The 23,976-nt window shown below is 35.9% G+C and overlaps 1 protein-coding gene across 1 annotated transcript in view; it reads left to right on the top strand.

Moving 5' to 3' along the window:
• The window catches only part of ERC2 (ELKS/RAB6-interacting/CAST family member 2), a 491,439-nt gene that overhangs the window by 419,542 nt on the left and 47,921 nt on the right, over positions 1–23,976 (top strand). The window contains exon 16 of the mRNA XM_065687581.1: positions 11,396–11,586. Coding sequence (XP_065543653.1) covers positions 11,396–11,476 — 81 coding nt within the window. The 3' untranslated portion in view covers positions 11,477–11,586. The remainder of the gene's footprint in view (positions 1–11,395; positions 11,587–23,976) is intronic.

The raw sequence follows: 23,976 nt of genomic DNA, 5'->3' as shown, positions 1-23,976 counted from the left end.
AGGGCACATCTTCAAAGAAACCTGCAATTGAACCTGTGGAAAGGCCAATGCCTTTGAACTGTGGAAAAGAAGTTTATCCTAGATTAGCTTGATCTTTTAGTTTACTCTGCCTTCTAATCTAGTAACAAAGATCTAAGCTTTAAGAATACCCCTGAACTGCAGTGACAACCTAAAAGTAGTGTATTGTTATGGATAAATTCAGTACTTCCCTTAGGTACTGGCATTTTTAACTTTGGAGGGTTAGCCAAGTTATTTTGCACTGTGAACATGTACATTCTGGGTCTCCCTGAGCACTAAATTTTCTTTATTTTTGTTACTATCTTGTAAATTGAAAATTTTAGTTAATTTTTGTTCCCATTTCCTTAACATTTCACTGTACTTCCATCAAGTTCAGTCTTTCATCACACAAATGTGGAAAAATGTACCTTCAAATGCGAAAGAAATAACAAAATCTGAAACAAATTAGGAGCTATGGAGAAAGGAAATGCAGAGCTGTATGGAAAGAAGTACACAAACACATAGGCTCTGATGCACGTAAGTCTGATTTGAAGGACACTTCATTTTTAGTTTAAACTTCTGCTTTTAAATTTTACTGTAATCTGATACAACATTCGGTTTAGTGAGTACTTGAGGAATTTTTGGTGTTAACAGTATTCTTTTCTATAGAAATTCCTTTGGATTTCAGATTTTGTACTCTGTCCAGGTTACAATAAGAAAAACATGGAAGAGATTTTTTTAATAGCAAAGCAACACTTGGTGGTTTGCAGCTGGCTATCACAATGCCTTTACTGCTGCTTTTACTTTAATAAGTGGAACAGGTCAATTCAATATCAGCTGATTTTGTTCCTTCTCTGGTCAAAGTGAAAATACAGATCTAGCAAAAAAATTGTGATCACTAGTTTCTTCCTTTCAATTACTCTGAGAAATATCTTATAATAATCATTTAATTTTGTGGAATTGGGTAAGTCAAGAAGAGTTATCACTTAGCTAGCAAAGGAAAGTATGCCTTTTATCTATAAAGATTGATTCCATAAGTGGCATTATTTGATGCCTAATTTTAATTATTAGTTACTAAGAAATTAACTAAGAACTGTGCAAAAAGTTCAGAAAACCAGATTTAGGGTTTCGAAAATGAAAATCTCATTCATAATCAGACAAAAAAAAAAAAAAAAGAAATAATATTCATAAAACTGGATTTTTGAAGAGGGAAATATAGAAGAGAACAATATAAAATGTAGTTGAAGGACCAGAGAATAATTGAAAATTGAAATTATATATTTATCAAGGATTAAAAAATAAATGATGTTATATTTTCCTATGTTATATTATATTATATTATATTATATTATATTTTGCAGTTAAATCCTTGACATATCAAAGTCAAAGGGAATTTCAGAACTGATGTGATTGGCACTATTTCACCCTTCATCTGTGAGAAGCAGTTTCTGCTTTTTATTATTATTTCAAAATGGTATTCTTTCTTTTCTTCTGTCACTCCAGTTTCCTAAGGATTTATAATCTTTTGCTTCAAAAGGAAAATTTTTTCTTGGTATATAGAGTATAGTTGAAACCAAGTGCCATGCAAAAGGCTCACTGACCTAATGGTCTGATTCGAGCAGAGCAGACGTTTTGAATCTGGACTTTCTTAGTTATTGAGGGTATAGGATTTTGAATGCTTTTATCCTTTTATTGGTGAATTCACTAAAGTGCATGCAGACAGAGAATGTTAAAGCGGCAGTCAGATAAACTTGTTAAAGCAGTGGGAGTTTTTCCTTTCTTTCTACGTGACTTTATCATCATAGTGGAGTTAAAAGGCAATTAGCCCTTCAGCTCTTTTCTGGCCAGTTTATTGGCATTTTACACACAACTGTTGAATAGACAGTGCCATATTAAAAATTCCAGTAAAGCTGGCCTGGGGATAACAGACTCTAAATTTCAGGTTAATGTAGGTTTCCTTGAGAGGAACTATTGCCAAAAAGCTCAAGTAAAATTATCTGAATACAGTACCTATGCTGCATGTACTCATAGTTGATGGAAAATTGTAGTAGTCTTGCTACATGCTGTGTTACATTTCCAGGGAAATATTTTTATAAAGAGTGTTTGATGAAAAAGTTTATTCCTTTAGTAATAACAGGCTACCCACTGTGTTACTTAAGGCAATGAACATAGTGAGTAGAACTAGACATTTTCATCATAATAACAACAATTATACTTGCTTTGCATTTCTGTAATTTTCGTCTGAGGTCATTAAAACACTTTACGAACATGGATTACTTATTTCTTTCAGTGTATGAGAAAGTGCAGGACAGATTATTATATAAAAGTTTTCACCAAATTAAGTAAAAAATTTTTATTCTTTCTTTTTTAGTAATTGTAAAGGAAATATTGTGGGGTTTGTTCTCATTTCAATATCGATAGAAAATCAAACATATTTTTTCAACCCTTGCACCCCAAAATGTTAATAACCAAAACCTGATTAGAATGCTTTTTCATCACTGAGGAGAATGAAATACAGACAAAACCCCCATAAGCTCACTACTGGAGCGTAAATTGGAATTTTTGTAGCATTTCAGTTTTAATCTGCTCTTGCCAAAGAAAATGGGAGGGTTTTGATAGACTTGACTGAGAATATTATTGGGTCTTAATGATGCATTCAGTGCTTCTACAAAGACATTTATATAATTAAATTTTGTAGCTGATTCTAATTTACTGATGTTAGAACAGATACTGAGAAATCTATTGAGATCTGTGTGATTGAAAACCAGATGGTAAAAACAGAGTAGATACGATATTTTTAACCTGTCATATGCACTGTTCGGACTCCTCCAAGTTGTATGTCACCTAACTGTGAAATAAAGAAAACAGCTCCTTATAAGTCCAGCTGAGTCTTGGATCAGATCCATTTCAAAACGGGAGGAAAAGCCGGTAGGTTTAAAGAGCAAAATGCATACTTTCACAGTTTTTTAGTTTATGTGGCCACTCTAGAGAGGGTTCTCAGATTTTGTTCAGAATGATGGATTTATGCTTCAGTGTGTCTTAATAAACAAAGCAAACCAAAATGCTTTCATTTTCTCAGGTATATAAGCTAGCAGCATTTTCTTTCAGTGCACAACACTATAATTGGAAGTGATCACCAATAACCACAGGTTTATTTTTTTTAGGTGGTGTATATCTGTACTTCAGCTGTCACTGTTAAGAGCTCAAACTTTGCTTCTGATGCTGATGAGCCATCATTGAAGTTGTCTGTAATTTTTTCTCTTAATACAATAAATATACATTGCAAGTCAACCAAATGGCTTCATTAAATGGACATCATAGTGTAAATCAAAATTCTGGAAGTTAGGAAGTGCCAGATTTAAAGCAGCTTATATAGTTTTTATTTTAGTGCCCTTTTTGGTGTATGTTACAGCGCTTTTCAATTCTACAGCCATTTACTACCTTTTCTGTAGCACCTTACTGCTGTGACATGCTTGCTATTTATTGTGTTAAACTAACATATTTGAGTTCCATATTAAAAGGGACAGTGACTATGGGAGAGACAGACAATAATGTTATTGGGCAACTCAGCCCTATCTGTTCTCTTGCTACAGATTTCTTACATACTAAAAATTGTGTAGACCAAAATACAGGTATTGTGTGAACTTGCGTGTATTTCAGTCATGATCTGTCACAGCTATATAGAGCATTCACAGTACCTCAGAGCAATGACAACCCTGCCATTAAGGTTGTAAAACTACCTGATTATCAGGAGCAAACTCAGTGGTTCTGAGTTTTAGTTTCTAATGGTTTTCAATGTGGCCTGGGCAAAAGTCACATTTTAATATCTACAAAATGAGGAAAATAAAATGTGAAATTGTATTTTATAGAGATGTGTCATGTTATAATCTATACAACTGTTTGAGAAATGAAAAGGACTCTAAAAAACAATGCACTTTACATGAGAAACCTAATGCCTTAGCACAAACGACCAAGACATCTGCAGCAAACAAAGACTTTTGAAACTGTGCCCAGTGTCTGTGCACCATCTTTTCCCACACAGATAATAATGCTCTTTTCATATCACAAAGAAGATACAGAAAGCGGTTTGTTAGTGTCCTAGAGATATGGTGATGAGCATCACAGAGAAGCCCAGGAAACAAATAATAACATAGTTTCAGGGATATGCTTAACAAAGGCAGAATTTTTTAAACTTTGGTAGTATTGAAAGGCAACTTCAGTCTGTAAGAAACATTTAGCCTGGGAACAGAATGACACTGAGATCCTAAAGTGAAAAGTAACGTGTGATCATTAGTCAGAAATAGACATAATTTATAGACACCAGGGGGCAGAATTAAGGTTGAAAGGACAGCTATAAACCTGGCATTTCCAACCATCTAAAGGGCTATTTATGTTCAAACTCAAACGCACTTCTGAATTTAAATATTTGAATGGTAGAGAGTTTGTTGCAAATACCGTTCTAAGTTTGTGGAAGCAGAAGTGTTTAAATACACTTGGAAGAGAAGTATGATTGATCATATGTTAAAAACGTGAATCTAACTAAAAGCTAATTTTAATTAGTTTCAGCTAAAGTCCAACACATTATTGTTTGTGGATAAATTACTCCAGTTCTCTAAAGAAAAAACATCAAACAAATCCTTTCTTGAAAGTTAGAGCTCTTTTTCTTACTTTCTGATCTGCAGAAAATGCTGCAGATAACTGCAGCTTTTTGTTTCCAACCTGACCTTCCACGTTCTGAAACTAATTTGCCATACTGCTTCTCAAAGTCTGCTCAAGGACTTCCTTTAGCAGAATAATGTGGTTCTTATTAAGTACATCCTATAAGACCCAGGAGGATTTCATGCAGAGAAAATAAGACCGAGACACAAATGGATTTCCATCCTCCAGTCAGATATATGATATTGATGACCAGGAAGTATATGAAGGATATTGTAAAGAAGACAAAGAAAAAGAATTAAAGCAAATGTCTGACAAATTGGCTGCCTTCATACATACAGATGACAAGTGGTCTATACAACTAAGTAGAAGAGATGTAGGCATCAAGCCAAATAGTTACATGGTCAACAGGTCCCTTTAAATCACATGGTTATATGTAACCTCTTTTTAAAATAAGGCCTCACTTTAAATTATGTCATCATCCTGACTTAAAAAGCCATGAAGTTTTGCATGAAAACTGATAGTTTCTCTTAACTCCAAATGTTGTTTTTCACTGGTATGAATTTTATGTTTTTACCAGAATACCCAAAATATTTCTGTTAATGTGGAACTTCTTTAGGAGATTCCCTAGTTTTCAATTAAGTAAAACAAATATAAATAATAGTGTAAACAGCAGCTTGCATTTCAAAGTCTATTTCTTCTGAAGTGTTTCTATAAGGTGACAAAGTATTTTCACGTTAGGATGATTTGATGACAAAAATGCTTTGAAATAGCTTGAATGTACTATCATCTCTATAAATGCGTGATGTTCTGGTTGTAGTATATCTTGCCTAATGTAGCTAAATATAGATTTCAGAGGTTTTACTAGGCAAATGGTTGATGAAAAAGATTTTCACTCTATATGTGACTCAGTGCAAGTGTAAATAAGTGAAAGGACTCTGGAACTATCACTATTTTTCATTTCATTCTTCAACAACATGCTTTGGATAATCATGATTTGGATAATCAGGATTCTAATATGATTTTCCTATTAATCTGTTTTAAACCATGAAATCTGATATTTTCACCATAACTAATCCATGAAATTTGTCAGCTTTGTGATTTACACAAGCTCTCTTTATAAGAACTTGTTTGAGTCCTAAGGCATGGAATATTATTTCCCAGCATGCTTTTAGTGTGTCTTTACTAATAAGTGTAAACAAAATGTGCTCATTGACTATATTGTTATTTCAAGATCAGGAGGCAAAGCATGAGGAATGTCCAAGAGTATATTCCCCATAGCACTGCATATGAGTCTTAAGCTATTAAGAAGAAAATAACCTATCGTATCAGAGTTGGTAAGAATGGTTGTGATCATAAAGTTTACCTAAAATAATTGGATAACTTGCTTATAGATTAAAAACATATGTGATACTTGTATGTCTTTGTGCTGTAGGCTTTGGAATTAATTGCTGTCAGCAGAAAGCAGACCAAACAAAAATAGATTTGCATCAGTTCTCTGTAATGGGGGGGGGGGGAAAGCTTGAATGGCAGTGAGGATAATTCTATTTTGTATGGGGGGGGGAACGGCTATACAACATTCACATACTGGAGTGCAATTTACTATATATGGGAAAGAATAAAGATCCTTTATGTAAATGTAATAACATGCAAGTAATACCTTCAAAAGGAGAGCAAAGAAGTCTCTTTGCATACAGAAAGTTAGTCTCAACCAGCTGTCCTCTCTCACTTTGTGGGGGGGAGACATTTGGGGAAAGGCCAAAACGCAGATACTCACTAAGTATCCAATTTTTAGTTCAGTATGTCCTAATCAGCTTTTACAGAGCTGCTCTGCTCTGTAGCAAACGTGCTATAAATGTGCAATACATGCAGTACATGTAAATAAGTCACATTCCCTAAGGTGATGAGAACAAGATGACTACATATTTCAATAACTGCAGTATGCTGCAGGTAATAGAAATTCAGCATTGTCTAGTTGTTTCTCAGCTAGCAGGCAGCTAGAGCTAGAGCTGCTGAATAATACGGCTGTCTGTATATCATTTCAAATTCCTGATCATACATGTTTATGAAAGTTCTCCAGAAGTCGTACACATTAACATCACAGATGGACAACTTGTGTCAAGATCCATAGACTGGAGCCAGATAGCAAGAAGTGGATCTGCCCTGCAGTCTGGTCTTTCTCCTGAAGAAATGACCATAGATCTATTTACCTGTCCATCAAATCATCAAAATACAGACATCATCTGTCATGTTCCCTCACTCGATTATGTGATATGAGATGCCTGTTTTGTGATCAGATAATAGATGAACTTGTGCTGAGAAAGGCCTCAGGGAATACGGTCTTCAGGTGTCCTCCTGCAAATGTCATGTTCTTATGTGGTTGCCCAAGCCATGGCAGGGAACTCTGTGCATTTGAGCTTGTGGTTGGCTTTTTTCTGTCCTGCCTTAATCACTCTAGTTTAGGTTCTCAAAGGCACAACTGTCTCTTAAACTGATTTCTGAATGAAAACTGAACAGTTGATAACGGGAAAACTAATAATGTTTAACCAAATGCTTGTGAGTTTCTAGAAAATACAAAGCCATCCCTTATGAAGAAGTGAATTCAAAACAGCTACTTACTAATCCCCATATTATGATTAACCTGAGTATCAAATAAAAGTAGCAGCTGGGGAGCTTAAAAAACAAAACAAAACATGGGGAGGGTGGGGGATGGATGTTTCTTCCTATAAAATGAAATTCTGTGGAATTTCTTGCTACATGGTGCTGTGAGTTGCCAAAGTTTTACTGGTTCAAAAAGATTTGATGAATCGTGGGATTGGGCTGTCCATCACAGGCTATTAAATGCCAAGATACTGTTTGCAAAAAAGCTATTGAATACATTTTTTTCTGGTTACTCAGAGCACAAGATGGAAATTAACTGAAATGTTAGCCTTTTTAAAAAATATTTTAAAAATTGTATGAATGGAAAATAGATATTTAGAATGAAATTGTGATTTTATAAAATTCCATCAAATTAGAAATTAATATAATCTATTGATCCTTTTTTTCAGTAAGTGCATCTTGTTCTGATACTCAATATTTCCCTTACAGGTGCCTTCAGAACCTTAAAACTTCTCTAACACTACTGCTGTAGTATGCAATTTATGGATAATTAATAAGGTTACATAGATTCTGTTACTTGCTCAGTCTAGATATCCTAGATATTTGGAGCTAATATTTTTATGTATATTTAACCTAATATAGATTGAATTGCTCAGGACAGAATTGAAGCTGTGTCATAACACAAAAGTTTTTGGCTTTATCCATTTACTGAATTGTTAAGCAGATACTCTTGTGCTTTCTGCCTTTAGGCTCTTCAAAAATTACAGTCTTTATGTTATAAATAATTCTGTTCTACACCATTAACATGACATGTTCATATAAGACAAAATACTCTCCAGTGTAAATTAGGTCTACAGAATTTACCTAAATGTTTGTTGAGTATGAAAGTTCTACAGCAAGGCCTTTTCCTAATGCATACATTTATCGCTAGAATCTTGATTGTTATGCCTGTATTATGTCACTCACGTCTGGAAAGAACAGCATCCTGCTGTTTGTGAAGCTGATCTCCTGCTGCTACTTAGCCACTTGTAGGATTCTATCCCAATTCCTCTAATCCACTCTGTTTCAATAGCACCATATTTGGACTCTTTCACAGATTCTTTTGCTGCTCTGTTTGGGATGCTCTATGAACTGAATTAGAATTGTAATGTTCCATTTAAAACAGAAGGAACCTTTTTGTTAAATGAGAGTATAAGGAATCTCCTCTTTCTCAGATAGAATTTTTACACAGGCACTATAGTGTTTCTTTTAAACTATTGTCCATAAGTTTGGGGCACTATTTCAATATATTGCTCTACATTATATAAATCAGATCCAATTATTTGAATTTTATTGTTGCAATAAGGCCTCTTACCATCTTAAATTGTTTCTTTCCCATTGTAATTCCTCATTAAGAATTCAGAGCTCCTTGTTTCCGTTATGTCAAAGTTTTACTGATATCTATTTGAGCTCATTTATGCAAGTCAGGCCTAATGAAAGCAGAGAACCAAAAGGACTCCAAAAATGGTGTTAGAAATGACACCAAACCATGAAGTGTGCTGTAGATATTGTTGCCTTACTTTCAACAAGTCAGCAAAGATTTGCATATGTATTTTGACACTAGCTATTTTCTGATTCTCACATAAAACAAGGTTTTGAAAAAACAAAGCTTGCTTGGTATACTTATATGTACATTGTCTGTTACTTTACTTCACAGCTAAGTCTGTTAACTTCAGTGGAACTATTTGTGGCTAAGACAGCAATTGAAAACACAGGATAACAGACTGTCTTCCTTTCTAATGTAAAGCTCCTAGGCTTATAATTGGTTTAAGGGTTGTTCTTTAGTGAATGGGATTTAGTTTACTGAAAAATAAAAATGTGGCTGAATTATGATGCTAATTTCACTCTATGAAAAGAATGAAGTTCCTTGGACTCATTGTAATATTGCATGAGTTTCTGTTGCATGTTTTTAATACTTTTCAGTGCAGTATATATAGCTTACTGAAATGAAGGAAGAGAATAAAGACATTATCCAGGTGAAACATATTTCAATAATTACACAAAGTGTCTGTCACTTGTACCACACTGAAAAATCACTTTCCCACACTGGAAAATTTAGAATGTTTTTTAGAGCATGTACCATGTTTGTTTTAGCTCTAGCTTTCTGCAGGCCAGAGTTCCCTCAGTGTGCTGAATTATCATCATCAGAAGCCACTGGCGCCAAGACCTGATGAGAATCATCATCTCATGAATAAGGTTAGGGATGCAAGTGGAAACTGGAAAAGACAATGGCTACAGCATTTTGATAATATATAAATTGCTATCAAGTTTTACAGCTAGGAATGGAAAAAAGATAATGAAGAAAAAAGACTTCAGAAACTGAAGGTGAAACAGGAAGAGAGGTAGAGAAGTATAGAAGGAAGCAACGGAAATCATACTGAAGAAAAGAAAGTGGAACAAAGAAAAAAGTATTATATGGCCTCCTTACTTGCTTGCATTTGGCAAATGATGTGTATATATGATTTGTTCACAAATGTGTTAGTATTTCTAATGACAGAAACATGTAAGACAGGCAAACATTTAGAAGTTCCTATGAAGAAATATAGTTCATATAATACAAAATAAAGAGATTTGTAAGCAATTTGTCTAGGCAGTATCAGCTTGAAGACTTCTGGTTCTGCTGCTCTTTCTCTGTACTTCAAAATTAATTGAAAGCCTCATTGTTTTGTTTGAACTGTGAAAGCTTCCAAGGTCAATGAGTGAGGTAATTGACCTGCCTGTTGTAGGACAAAAATATGTATGTTAAATTGCATAATTAGTTTTAATTACATAATTATGGTGTTTAATGTGTGGGGGTCAAAGGTTACTATTACATTTAAAAGTCATGGCAAGAAACACAAAAATAAGCAACACAGTTTAATTCTGTGTTTCTCTGGGTTTTAAAAAAACAGGGTCCACTGTGATCTATCCTTGACCTTGGATATTTGATGATTACAGCAAATAATATATTGCTGTTATATTTTTTGGAATCATAGAGACACCTTTGTAAATGACTAAGTGACTTTACGAAAGAGTTCATTTAGGTTTAGAGTACACAAAACTTAATCAACAGTGGGAACTCAACTGACAGCAATTTAATCTGATTGGGTGAGGTAATTACATGATTACCGGGAGTGTTTATATATGGACAAGGATATTTTTATTGGGAAAAAAAAAAAGTGTAATTGCTTTCTTATTGAGAAGAGTAAAAACCAAATAAATTTGTTGTCACAGGTTAAGAGGACATCCTTCATTCCTTGAAATAGCTTCTTTTCATGTTTTAGCGACAAAATGGACTCATAATTCTTTGCACATTTGCACTGGGATTTTGTTATGAGTTCCTCTGTTTCTAAACTGGAAATAATGACATCATTAACTTGTTTTGTTTAAGAAGCTCATTGCTTACACTTTAAGTAGGTGATAGCCTAAAGATGTCATGGTGCTTTTAATTCATGATCTCTCTTACCATGTGTAAATACTGTTGCTTAAGTACAGGTTGATTTCACCAAACCTAAACCTAAAGGTCCATTATACTAATGGCTATTTCTGGGAAGGAGGGCATTATTTGTTTTTCTGTGATGGCAGATAAAAGGTGGTTTACCTAAATGCTAGAAGAAAAAAATCTCACTTTAGGTTCTCTGAATGGTCCTTTAGAAAATGCTCTTTCAGCCTATTGACAATGAAGGGAGTGTTTGGAGATGAATCTTCCTTGAGAAACATTAAGCTCTCTGCATATTTCCCTGAAGTGCACTACAGGGTAGAAGCCCATTTGACTAATAAATAGTGGCTTGCTCCAAAGCACTTGGTATGGTTGTGTTAGACACCAAAAAACGAAATTGAAACTTATGAGAATAACTTGATATCTCATCAGTATCTATTGAGCGCATTCTGCAATGGAAATGGGATACAGTGATCTAATGGCTAAATGCTAAGGAATTAAACAGTTTGTGAACTAAACATTAAATGAGAAATAAATGAATTTTTGAAATTAACTATATAATTATGGGAAGAAGTTCTGTTATAAGTTCCATGTTTTAAAAATTATTTGTTCTCCCGTTTGCTAACTTTTCCCTAAATAAGTTATTTAGAAAAATTACAATTTTGAATTGTTTTTCTAAACCAGATGATCCAGTCACTGTTGGAGGCACATAGCCACGGCAAAATCTCATGCTGTACATTGATCACCTGTCCAACCTTTGCCTAGAGTGTGATCCCCAGTTCCTTCAAGAGATCCATCTTTACCTGTCTATAAAGAAGAAGAGGAGGAGGGAGACATCTGGGATATTCAAGTATCAAAGTTTAACACCAGAGCAGGTTGAATCTCTGTTTATATTATTCTCTATATATGTTGCTAGCATTGAGTTGGATATTTGGCGGAAGATTTCTTCAGTAAGTTTATAGTATGCTCTGAAGTTTTACCAGCGTTAAAGCATTTTTATTTAGGCTTCTCACTTACCAAACTACACACACATTTTTCATAGTTCCATGCTGTGAAATTGAATCCAAAGTCATTCTGGTATGTAGGACATTAGTTAATACTGAGCATGCCTGGCAGATTGGGCCTGTTTCTTGCACATGTGCTGACCACAAAGACCAAAATGGCTTGCTTAAAACTGTTCAGTGTACCGTAGTTGTACCATTGCGTATTTAGCACATGCAACCAAATTCCCAGCAAATACACTAATTTTCATTCACTTGCTTCAGGCAAGTTAAACTTGCTTCTTACTCTTCTATTTCCAAGAGGACTTTGATATCCACAGAACAGACAAGGTTTCACTTACTGTCCTAAGGACTGCCCCTTTAGGAGTCTAGCACAGCCCACACACAATCCTGGAATATGTCCAACTTGTTCTTTGAGCAGAATGTGAACCTCTGACCTTCTAGGCCTCCGGCAACAGTGCTGCCTACTGAGCCACCAATACCCAGGCCATCAATAAGTTTTAAATGCCAGTTGCAGACTTCACAGAGATAATGACTTCAGTGTGTAAAGGTTTTGTTGTGGAGGCTGCAGTCTCACATATGGCGTGACAGAGTAAATACGCTAAAACCATAGAGAGCTGTTGCATAACTTGCCTTGATATAACAGGTTTTGTAATATGTTTTAAGGCATGGAATATTATTTAAAGGGACCCTGTTATGTAGACTTAGGCCCAAAATGAAGCTATTATATAAAGAATGTTTAGCAAAGACAGAAATATGTCCATGAAATTGTTGAAGTGGGAATTTCAGGGTAACCTTGCTTGGATTTAAACAGTCACCTTCATGATATTGCACTGTTGTGCTAGGGAATGAGAACCAGCAAATGAAAATACTATGAAGTTAAAATCAGAAACTGAAACTGAGAAGAATTAAGATATTAGAAGTCTGTTACTCTTGTTACAACTTCTTAAAAATCTTACCACATCCTTAAAAAAAATGAGATTAAAAAATAAATTCCGATTTAGTAACTCAAAGCATTTATTTACACAGGTAAATAAATGCGTTTGCATTTTAATATGGGTTTTATCCTGCTCTCAAGTAAGTTGTTCTATTTTATGCACTTACAAGCAAAACTAATTTGAAATGAACTTTAGGGTTTTGACACATTCCAGTTTTATTGATGTCCTCTGTTTAAAATTTAACATAAAAAACATACGAAAGACACGTTGATGTATGCAAAATTCAAATTGATAAATGTGGCTGCACAAAATGTTATTTATAGACTTGGATCAAGAAGGGAAACGTAGCAAGAGTCAAGCTAGGACTTACATTATGGAAAGACTGTTAGATAAATAGCATGAACCTCCTATGGAGCAAAGGCCAGGAACCCAAGACTCCTTTTCCCAGCTGAGTGTCCAGATCACTAGGCTACAGACTCTTGCTCCCTCTTGTGTTCTTTCTCTGGCCCAATAAATCTCGAATTATTTTCTGTACATTGATACGGCTTCAACAGGAGAGCTTTTACATATCCCTATCCTCATCCCAGCATTTAACACAGCCTGTGGCCCATTGATTAGAACATTCTGCTAAAAGACATTGCTTTGAGTCCTCAACAGATTTGGACCTGGGAGTTTTGCTTCTGGGATGAGTACTCCTGCTGCTAGGCTAGGAATGACTGCTGCTCATATACCATTTTAGCAAGAAATAGCACCTGAAGAATTTTATAGGAAACCCGCCTGGTTGGTGTTTATTAGGCTGGCTTAGGCTGGCTTTGAGAAGACCTGTTGGATCAAACTCCTCAGATCATCTATGCAGGGGTGGGTTTCATGTCTAGATCCCAGGCAGGCTTAGACATAAGCTGTGCAGTGAGATGTTCAGTCCTGGGCAGGTAGGTAAACTCTCACTGTGCACAGAGATGCAGCTCCTCTGTCTTGCCTATTTTATCATTGAAAAGTGTATTGTCTTCAGAGGATAGACATCTCCAGGATGAGATAGGGACCTTGAGGATCACCATTTTGGCTGAAGGTGCCTAAATTCTCCTCATGTCCCATTTTGAATTCCTTATTTTTAGGCCTGTGATTAGTTTATTTTAATTTAACAGCTCCTTTGAATGTAGAACTGAGGGATTTTATGAACCTGTTTTTCAAACAGTTTTAGAGTTCACTTTTTAGAAGTGTGTTATAATTAAACAAGATGATGAGAAGAATTTGTGGTTCAAAAGTGCATTGGCAGTTGTGAACTGTAGACAAACAGTGCATTTTGAATGTAAAAAGTGAGATCACTTTAAATGTGTTAAAGCTTTTCAGTTGTGTAGAGCAGTGTGTATTAGATCTCAACTCAGGAATAATCAACTAAATTGACTACATTGCAGTTATGAAGCAGATGGATATCAAAATTCTTAGGCTATCATTTTAATTTTTTCAATATGTATGTTTTTATTAAGTCACACAATGTGGATCCTTATTCATGCATTTATCTGCCGTAGTGGAATTACTCTGTTAAGTCAATGTCTAAGATCAATTAGGATGAATCTGGTTTTCTTTTTAATAGAAATGCTAATTTTGAAAATGACATCTTTGAATTATTTTTAGTATGAAAAGCTACAGACAGTATAAAATTAGAACTGTAGATTTCCCTGGCAGTACTTTTATTATTGTTTCTATCTGTTTAAAACACTGGAGGAATAATATGATTCATTACACGTTACTTTTCTGGTAGCAGATGTATCACCTAGTTTGATAGCGAAATGTGAACTAATGCTGCTTTATAGTATGGAAAATTGGGGGTGTTTGAGGTGGGAAGAGAAACTTATATTCAAGACAGGCTCTTGCTTTTAAAGAGGAGGTTTTTTTGTGCCTCAATAGCGTCTACTTGCATTGCAGTGGAGCTTTCTATATAGTAGGATAGTGGTCAGCAGAAGTAGGAAGGATGCAATCCATATCCTGGTTATTGACTGGGTAGATTTATGTACAGTTCATTTGGCAGCATTTATGTTTCCACATACAAAATTTTCACTTTCTCATAGTCTGTCTTAGAAGGGCTGCCCTGTGCACAATTTAATGCTATCTCCCCCTTCACAGTGAACAGAAATTAAATTGACTGTAAGTCAATGTTAATGATTTTATATGCATGGGGACCTACTAGTGTAGGGAACTAGTTATCACAGTGCTGATTTGATTGCGCTACAGAAGTGAGTGTTAGTGTGTTAAAGGAGGTGCTTAGATATGAGTATTATGAATTTGGGATAAATAGCTAAAACCCCACTGTTATAATGACAGAGAAGGATAGAGCGAGCTTAAAGAAAATTTTGAAAGCTGAGTAGGAGAGCAATGAAATGGAAACATTTCTACAAAGGGGAAAAATTTCAAATGGTAATAGTTAATAGAGTGGTAAACTTTGGAGGTAAATAGAGGTCTTCAAAAATGAATTTTGTATAAGTATGGATAAACTATATTATATGATTTTAGTTGATTTGAATCAGTGTAATATGAATGCTGTTGTGTTTTCAGTTCATCAATTTTAGATCAGAAACGGTTTTATTGCTTATTTTGTTATTTTTATTTTATAAGAGAGGTTTGTTGATGGATGGTTAGTAGCAATGATTCACCAGCCTTTAATCACTTGATATCTTGAACAGGAAAAGATTGCATGGCCTGATCTCACTGTCTCCTCTTTAGCATTGCCACAAAGGAAAAAAAAAAAAAAAGACTGTTTACAGATGGCTGAAAGGATTTGCATTTGCTCTTGGAAATGTTGAAGCTGCTAGGGAATTTTTCAAGTTAACAGTTTCTGATAGAAATTATTGCTGTATCAAACCTGAGAACTCTTGTGTCAAGGATAGTTAGAAAAAGCATCTAGGAAGCTTTAATTTCAAATAGCAAATAACTGGTTTATTGAAAATGGAACTGCTCAACAAGAAAGCTTGACAGAAATCTGCATTACAATACGCAGAAACTAATAGTTAGGGCATTATCCTTTAAGACATGTGACTTTGGTTCAATTTCCTTTTTTGAATCCAGCTGAATAGAGACTTAAACCCAGTTGAATATCTAATGCATCCAAGGCAACTGTCATTACCATTGGACTATTGTCCATAATAGGTTGGGTATCTCTGCTTTTGAAGAAATTGTGAAAGGATTTGTCCTAATACTAACAAGACCTTTCTGAAATCTCCAGAAAGGCTAGGAAAGAAACTTTGTGCCTAGTTTTATTCATAGCCCCCAGGCTCTGAAAAAGTGCCTGTAATAATCATTAATTTATATATTCATACCAGACAACATTTATTAATCTGGACTCTAGACTAAATCTCAATCTCAGACTCTCTATATATCTGTCTTTCCATGCCTCTGGTGAGTCCTGTCAGCTGTCTCAGGTTTTTCTGTTTTTTCTATATCCATATTTTCAACAGTTCTACCAAATTACCCTAGAAGTAGTACTTGGGATATAACACCAATGAATTTAATGGCATTTTCAATATAGTTTTCTATCTCTTTTTTTTGCACATTATACTTTACTATGACATAGTAAACGCAGTGGTGATCACGGTTTCTAGTTGAAATCTGCACCTACTGAAAAAAAGATTCCAAAACCTGTTGTAAGTAATTTGATTGTGGTTGGGACTTCATTTTGGAAAATGCAGTCAGTGATGAATTCCATGGAACTACAGGAATCAGGATTGTTTTGTGCCCTGTCAATGTGTAGGTATTCTTCTGAGATTACCAGAGGGGATCAGTTACCTTGGTAATGTGTCCACCAATATTTATTGTGTCTTATTTCTTTACGCAGCCTAACAAACATTCATCATGTGGGAATGTTGGTCATGATCAACTTGAGCTGAATTTAAATTGATGACCTGAAGGTTAATGTCTCTGTATCCCATTACCTCTCCCTTGGGCTGTCCAGTCCCCCCTACAACTGGGTTTAACACCATTTTTAGTTTATCAGTGTCTTTGGAGGAAGAGCAGCCTTTAGAAGTATTGATCTGACAAATACCATTGATGTCCCGTTAAAAAAGAATGAAAAAAAAAAAAAATGACTTTCACAGCTTGTCAATTCTTGATGAAGAAGGTTCTGAACAAGTATTCAGATGCTGGACTAATAACTTAACCAACCTGTTAGATAGCTTTAATCCAGTCATATGGGAACATAACGCATTGTAGCAGCCCAGCGAAACATGAAACTGTGAGAACAGCTGAATAAATTTAAACACATTTTTGAACATTCTAACCTTTGTCATAAAATCTGATAATATAGAAGAAAAACTAATAACACTTCCGTTTGGTTCTGTTATTCTGTACAGTAGTTGAGAAGACTTCATATTTCTTGTGTTTGCTGACTTTAAGGAAGTAGTGACAGTCCTTAACACTACTTTTTGCCCCATATGAAGTCTATTCTTTCTCACTCATTAAGGAATGAACCTGGTTTCTGTTTTATTCAATATTGTATATACATCTCACCCATAAATATTTAAACTAAGTAAATATAGAATCTTAAACATGGAATATGCTTTCATTCTAAACTGGTGGCTGTGGGGGAAGGTAAAAATACTCAAAGACCAGTGGTCCCTTTGGAAGAGGAAAAAAAATGAAAGTGTTGCCTAAAAATTGGACTTGTGCTTGATGTAGGGCAGCAAACTTTTTACTAGATTATACCTGTAAAGCACGTATAAGAAAGGGTTTGCAGATCCTTCAAAAACACATGTCTAGTATTCAGCCCCTATATCTGGGGCTAATTTAATCCTCCTCCTCTATTCAAAATGCCTCACTCCTGCCTACAAATGCAGAACAGATTCCCTGGTAATTTTCTTTCTTGGAAGTACCGTCATTTTATTCCTAGCTGGGAATAGCATGAAATGGAAATACATTTATGACTCTACTTAAAAACAAACACCAAACACAGTAAAAGCAGGGATAATCCAAAAGATAGTTCCATAACAAACTGATGCAAAAAAATTGCAGAAATATGAAGCATATTGAAAAGTACACAACTGACATTTTCTCCAGGAAGATTCCCTTTAGTGAACTGATTTTTGGAAGCTGCATAATATGGCATACCTAGAGTACTTACTTAAGTTTGGCTCGATTGCCAGTCCAACCTCATAATGTAAATTCATGGTTTTAATTTGATCCATACGACTGAAGTTCAATGCACGTCTAGGTGTGCAGCAGGTCTAGATCATATTCTTAAGATACTAGTAACAGAGTTGTGAAAATAAAGTTTTAGTAATCTGAATATAATGAATAGTGGGCATTTGTGCTCTACAGTGTTATAGCTCTGTGACTCTTCTATGCATATTCCTTGAAATTCTTCCATATATATATTGTACAGTCTGAAATGCTGAGGGATACTGAAGGTTACATCCTGAGGCACAGTCCTGCTGAGGCTTTCTTGAAAAAAAGACAAACTCTGTTTTATTTTGGAGTCTGTGGTTCAGACTGTAGCTTGTGTAGGTACCAAATGGGTTGGACCAGCCCCTTCAGTAAAGTCTGGATAAAATAAGCTTTGGTTATAAAAGGTATCTTCTGTAAACAAAGACAGTCACAAAAACTTCATGTTTACAAGGCAAATCACACCAAACCTCTAAACAGAAATGCAAAGTAGATAATATTTTGCAATGCATTACAGAGACATCATTAACTGATCAATATGAATCTCTTTTATTGAATCTGATGAGGTCACAGAACTGATTTTAAAGGAGAGACAAAAATATAACCTTTATTTTAATTCATTTCTATGGGTAGACCAAGTACCTGAATTGGACCAGTGGCAAAGGCTGCCTTAGCTAAGTTTAGTACTGCTTCTTGTTTTTGTTTTGTGGGGCTTTTTGGTTCGTTGGTTGCTTATTTATTTTTTTTTTCTATCAAATAGAAAAAGGAGATGTGAGAGAACATAAAAAGGCTTAATCACCCTTCTTGTTTGAACAAGAGGGTAGATCAGTATTTTAAAGACTCAGTGGCTATCGTTGACTTTTTAATGTTAAACCTTTGTTCATGGAAATCAGTAGCAAAAGCCTTATTGATTTCTAAAAGAAAGATTAGGATATGTAAGATTTGCCCTCTGTAGTTGGCTCAATGTCCAGCTGGAGACCAGTAACGAGAGGTGTCCCTCAGGGATCGGTGTTGGGACCGGTCTTGTTCAACATCTTTGTCAGTGACATGGACAGTGGGATTGAGTGCGCCCTCAGCAAGTTTGCCGATGACACCAAGCTGTGTGGTTCAGTTGATACACTGGAGGGAAGGGATGCCATCCAGAGGGACCTTGACGTGCTTGTGAGATGGGCTGATGTCAACCTTATGAAGTTTAACCATGACAAGTGCAAGGTCCTACACCTGGGTCCCCAGGCACAGCTACAGGTTGGGCAGAGAGGAGATTCAGAGCAGCCCTGCAGAGAAGGACTTGGGGGTGCTGGTCGATGAGAAAATGAACATGAGCCGGCTTCAGTGTGCGCTTGCAGCCCAGAAAGCCAGCCGTATCCTGGGCTGCATCAAAAGGAGTGTGACCAGCAGGTCGGAGGAGGTGATCCTGCCCCTCTACTCTGCTCTTGTGAGACCTCACTTGGAGTATTGTGTGCAGTTCTGGTGTCCTCAACATAAAAAGGACATGGAACTGCTGGAACAAGTCCAGAGAAGGGCCACAAGGATGATCAGGGGACTGGAGCACCTCCTGTATGAAGATAGGCTGAGAAAGTTTGGGCTGTTCAGCCTGGAAAAGAGAAGGCTGCCTGGAGACCTCATAGCAGCCTTCCAGTACCTGAAGGGGGCCTATAAGGATGCTAGGGAGGGACTCTTCATTAGGGGCTGTAGTGATAGGACAAGGGGGAATGGGTTCAAACTTAAACAGGGAAGTTTAGATTGGATATAAGGAGGAAGTTCTTTCCTGTAAGGGTGGTGAGGCACTGGAATGGGCTGCCCAGGGAGGTTGCGAATGCTCCATCCCTGGCAGTGTTCAAGGCCACGTTGGACAGAGCCTTGGGTGACATGGTTTAGTGTGAGGTGTCCCTGCCCATGCAGGGGGGTTGGAACTAGATGATCTTAAGGTCCTTTCCAACACTAACTATTCTATGATTCTATGATAATGAAGATATATATATTTAATATAGTGTTAATATAGTAGGTTTTTAGCTTTGTCTAGAGCTACCCTTTCAAGCTCTGCTGGTTGAAGTGTTACAGTAATGAATCCTAACTCAAATTGTTTTGTAAGAGTGTGGCTTTGTTCTCCTGTGCATATTGACTGATACAGAAAGAACAAAAACTTTCTTTGGCTTTAGATCAATACTGTAATGAAAATACTTGTGTGTGTTACCACAGCTCCTGTAGAAGCACCATTCACACATCATTTGAGTGTGGTGGTTTTTTTCTCCTCACTTTAATTATCTGAACTACCCCACAAATTCAGCCTGTGTTGGCACAGAGCCGTCATTGTGGAAAATCAAGACAGAAGGAAATGTCATGTCTCCTTGTGCTTTCATTTCCTATCTCTTCAAACTGTCCTCCTTCTGAAATTTTCCACTTCAGCTATGCAGTTACTCTTAAGTACTTCCTTTTAGTAAATTTGTGAAGTGAATCTAGACCTCTGAGCTGCAGGTACCATTTCCATATGAACATATCCTCTTACTCTCTGGGCATCTTAACTCTGCTGTGCAGAATGAAGTACAGCCCCTGTGTCTGTAGTTGTACTATAGTTCATTAATTTCCAGAAGACAATAACTTGCTTTATTCCCATTTTATAAGGATTAATTATACTCAGAAAAAGCACTGAAATAGCAAACAGAAAAGGAAACCAGATGTTGCAGTTACTTAACCAGTGTTATTTGCGGACAAATATTTAAGCTATGTGATTTAATTTTTTTTTCTGGAACCTTTGGGAGTTGGCTACTGAGTGAATAAGACATCCAAAGTACATATGAAAATATAATTTACCTGATAGTATCATTCTTTTACCTAACTACTGCAGGTAAATACTTTATCAGTTCCCAGCCAACAAATTTGCAAAAGTATTTGATTAGAGTAGGAACAATCCCCAAGGCATATTGTGTATAGAGTCATAATTCATAAATAGGCTTTTGTTGCATAATGCACAGTTGCACATTTCCAACAGATTCAGTTTTCTGTGTGCTAATGAAACGGTACAGTGATAAACCTCTGTGCAATTTATTTTTTTTCTTGTAGATGAAGAATCTAAAATAATGGCTGTTTAGAACAGGCAAGTGAATTCATCATCTGAACACAAGTAATTTAAATGTGTTTCAATGAGAGCAAGATTCACTTCTGGATATGGTGTTTTGCAAAACAGACATATGCAATCTGTTTTATAACAGTGGTTGGTAAGGCAGTTAAAGACATATTTGAAAGTAAGCATGTGTTCCTAAAACTGTTTCTGTCTGGTTCAACTAATTTTCATGTTTAGTACCTGTAAAAGTTGTAGGACATATTTCTAAAGTATAGGAGCTTCCTGTTCTAGGTATTATAGGACAAAAATATACATCAGTTTGTATTGCCCCTTTCATCATTTCTGATTCTTGACATGACAGAGATCCTGAACTGTGGCATTTCTCCACATTTACCTTTCAGCTGTCTTCCTGAGCACCTAGAGCTTGTCTTCTGCCAACCACTCCTGTCAAAGACAGTGTGCCTCGTTTCATTAAAAGAAATGATCTCGATGAAAAATGCTGCAATATTCAAGTTACTACTACCTCAGCATTCGTACCGATATGCATCATATTCAGCTTTAGCAACCTAATTCAAGGGAGCACCTTATCCTTATTTCACCCAATTTGCTCTTTTAAGACTTTTTATCCAGCAGTTCAATGTCTCTTTTCATACAGTCTCTAGTGGCTCTTCATTCTCTTTATGTGGTCTTTCTGCTGTTCTCCCCTTTCCCTCTACAACCTTTCCAGCTGCAATATTGTTTCCCAGGCTTTCAGCTTAATTTGATTTATTTTAAAGCCTATCTCCAGCCTCTTTTCCCTTCTTTATTAATAACCAGCAGGCTCTTCAAAACTCTCTTTTTCCAAACTTAAACCCCCACTTTCCCAGGTAACGTCACCCATCTCCTGCCTCTTCAGCTTCTTCCTGCTGTTCTCCAGGGGCACAGAAGTTTTGTTAACAGTTGTGTTACAGTAATTTTCATTGTTCTGTTCTGACCTGAGAATTTCCAATTAGCTGGTCCATGCAAGAGCTCAACCTCATGGACTTTGCACTGAGCATAGTCAGAGAAGAAGAAAGTATGTAGTTTCTGTGATTCTGTCAGCAGAGATGATGATAATCTGTTCCTCTTTCTATAATACCATTTCCTGTTTATAAGAACCTATAATTGCTGACAGTTTTTTGCAAAGGGGCATAATTCTTAAATGTATATTCATCCTAAGAAGTCAGTGCTTTTTTTTTTTTTTTTTTTTTAACTGTATGAAAGATTTGTTTGCTTTACGTAACTGTTTCCTTTGTCTAAATGTAATTTGCAGGCAGTGATGATAAATATGAAATGTTCTTGTAAAATAGTTAAATTGTCTGTTTCAAAACTTAGTAAGAGATTGATGTTTTCATTAGATCCCAGCACTGAGGAATGTCCGGCTTTCATCATAACAGAGTTGTTTAGTTCCATGTAAGTCTAAATACTCTGCCCTTGGGCGATATTACTGTCACCTGCTCCTAAATTGAAAATTATTTATTTAGCTAAAGGTGGGTTTGTTTGTTGTTTTTCGGGGTTTTTTAAAGGAATCTTTTTTCTTTTTCTTTAACAGACATCTTTGATGTGGGACAGATTCCCTTCAATGTAAAATAAATCAAAGCCTGAGATGCTATTAAACTACCCTTTTGTTTAAATATATCCAGTTCTAGATAACCAAAACCTGTTCCTTCCTGCCCTTGTTCTCTCTTTCTCTATTAAACAGACATGTAGATTTTCAGACAAAGAGTTCTATTGCCCACATCATAAGCTCCTAATCACTAGCACTTTATTGATGAATAAAAATGTAATACTAGGTAAACTTATTTAGAACACATTCTCAGTAGAAATGTTTATCATAGAATAGTTAGGGTTGGAAAGGACCTTAAGATCATCTAGTTCCAACCCCCCTGCCATGGGCAGGGACACCTCATACTAAACTGTGCCACCCAAGGCTTCGTCCAACCTGGCCTTGAGCACCGCCAGGGATGGAGCATTTACAACCTCCCTGGGCAACCCATCCAGCCCCTCACCACCCTGACAGTAAAGAATCATGAATAATAAAAGTGCAGCAACCAAAGATAGTAAGTTACAATAATTCAGCATAAAATAAATCAAAAAGCTGGATGTTTCTGATCTCACCTAAACATTCAAAAAAATCAATTTAACAAATGTCAGAAAACCCATAAAACCATATAGTACAGATACTGCCTTGTTTTAATTGTGTGTAAATAAGACCCATTGTCACATTCAGCAAGCTGTGTTTGGCTTATGCCTAAAGAAAAGCTCTCTTTTTTTTAATTTTTTTTAATAATGCCCTGTTTATCTTTAAGACACATACAAATCATACAGATGTAGGGCCAAATCAGATTTTGCTTGAAAGGAATGAAGGAATGCATAAATAAATACATTAGTACCTAGCTGAAACATATTGTTTTGAATTCTGCAGGGCTATTTTTAAATAATGACCGAGAATATTAGCAATTAAGTTCTTCCAGTAGATATGGTTCTTCAGGGTGAAAAGTTTACAGGATGCATCTTAAACTAGCAAAGAATATGTGCAGGTATTTTTAATATTTGGTAAAATTCTGTCCAGGAACCTGTAGAAGAGTAAGAATTGTCATCTTACCCCAATCATTCTTGTCAGCTGATGGCAAGGTACACCACAGCACCATATATCCATGTCCTCCTCAACTCCATCAAAAGGAAAAGCTTCCAGGCCCTGTCTACAAAATTGGCCTCTTGAATACATTTCTGGTATGTCATACATGGTATTAACATCTAGCTTTGAATCTCCTTGGTCTCTCCTGTATTTATGCATTTTGTCTCCAGATCTGCTTCGTTGTGACAGTCTACTTAAGACTGCTACATGTACAATATGACTATTATAATCCTAGCCTTATAGTCTGCACAGAAGAATTTCTCAAGTATGTGTCCTTTTCATATAAAATGTGAAAATTGCAGATAGATGGAGAAAAATGGTTCCATGCAGTTCCTTTCTTTGCTTTCATCAGCATATTTCAGTCATTTTGTCTCAGAGTTTTTCCAGTGATACAGTCCTCTCTTATTCTATCTTCCTATTCTGATGATTGCATGTCCACTCAACTAGGGAATATTTATCTT

Source organism: Lathamus discolor, chromosome 7, assembly GCF_037157495.1.
Source record: "Lathamus discolor isolate bLatDis1 chromosome 7, bLatDis1.hap1, whole genome shotgun sequence".
Lineage (NCBI taxonomy): Eukaryota > Metazoa > Chordata > Aves > Psittaciformes > Psittacidae > Lathamus > Lathamus discolor.
The sequence above is the reverse complement of the archived record's forward strand: the minus strand, read 5'-3'. Positions and strand labels throughout refer to the sequence as shown.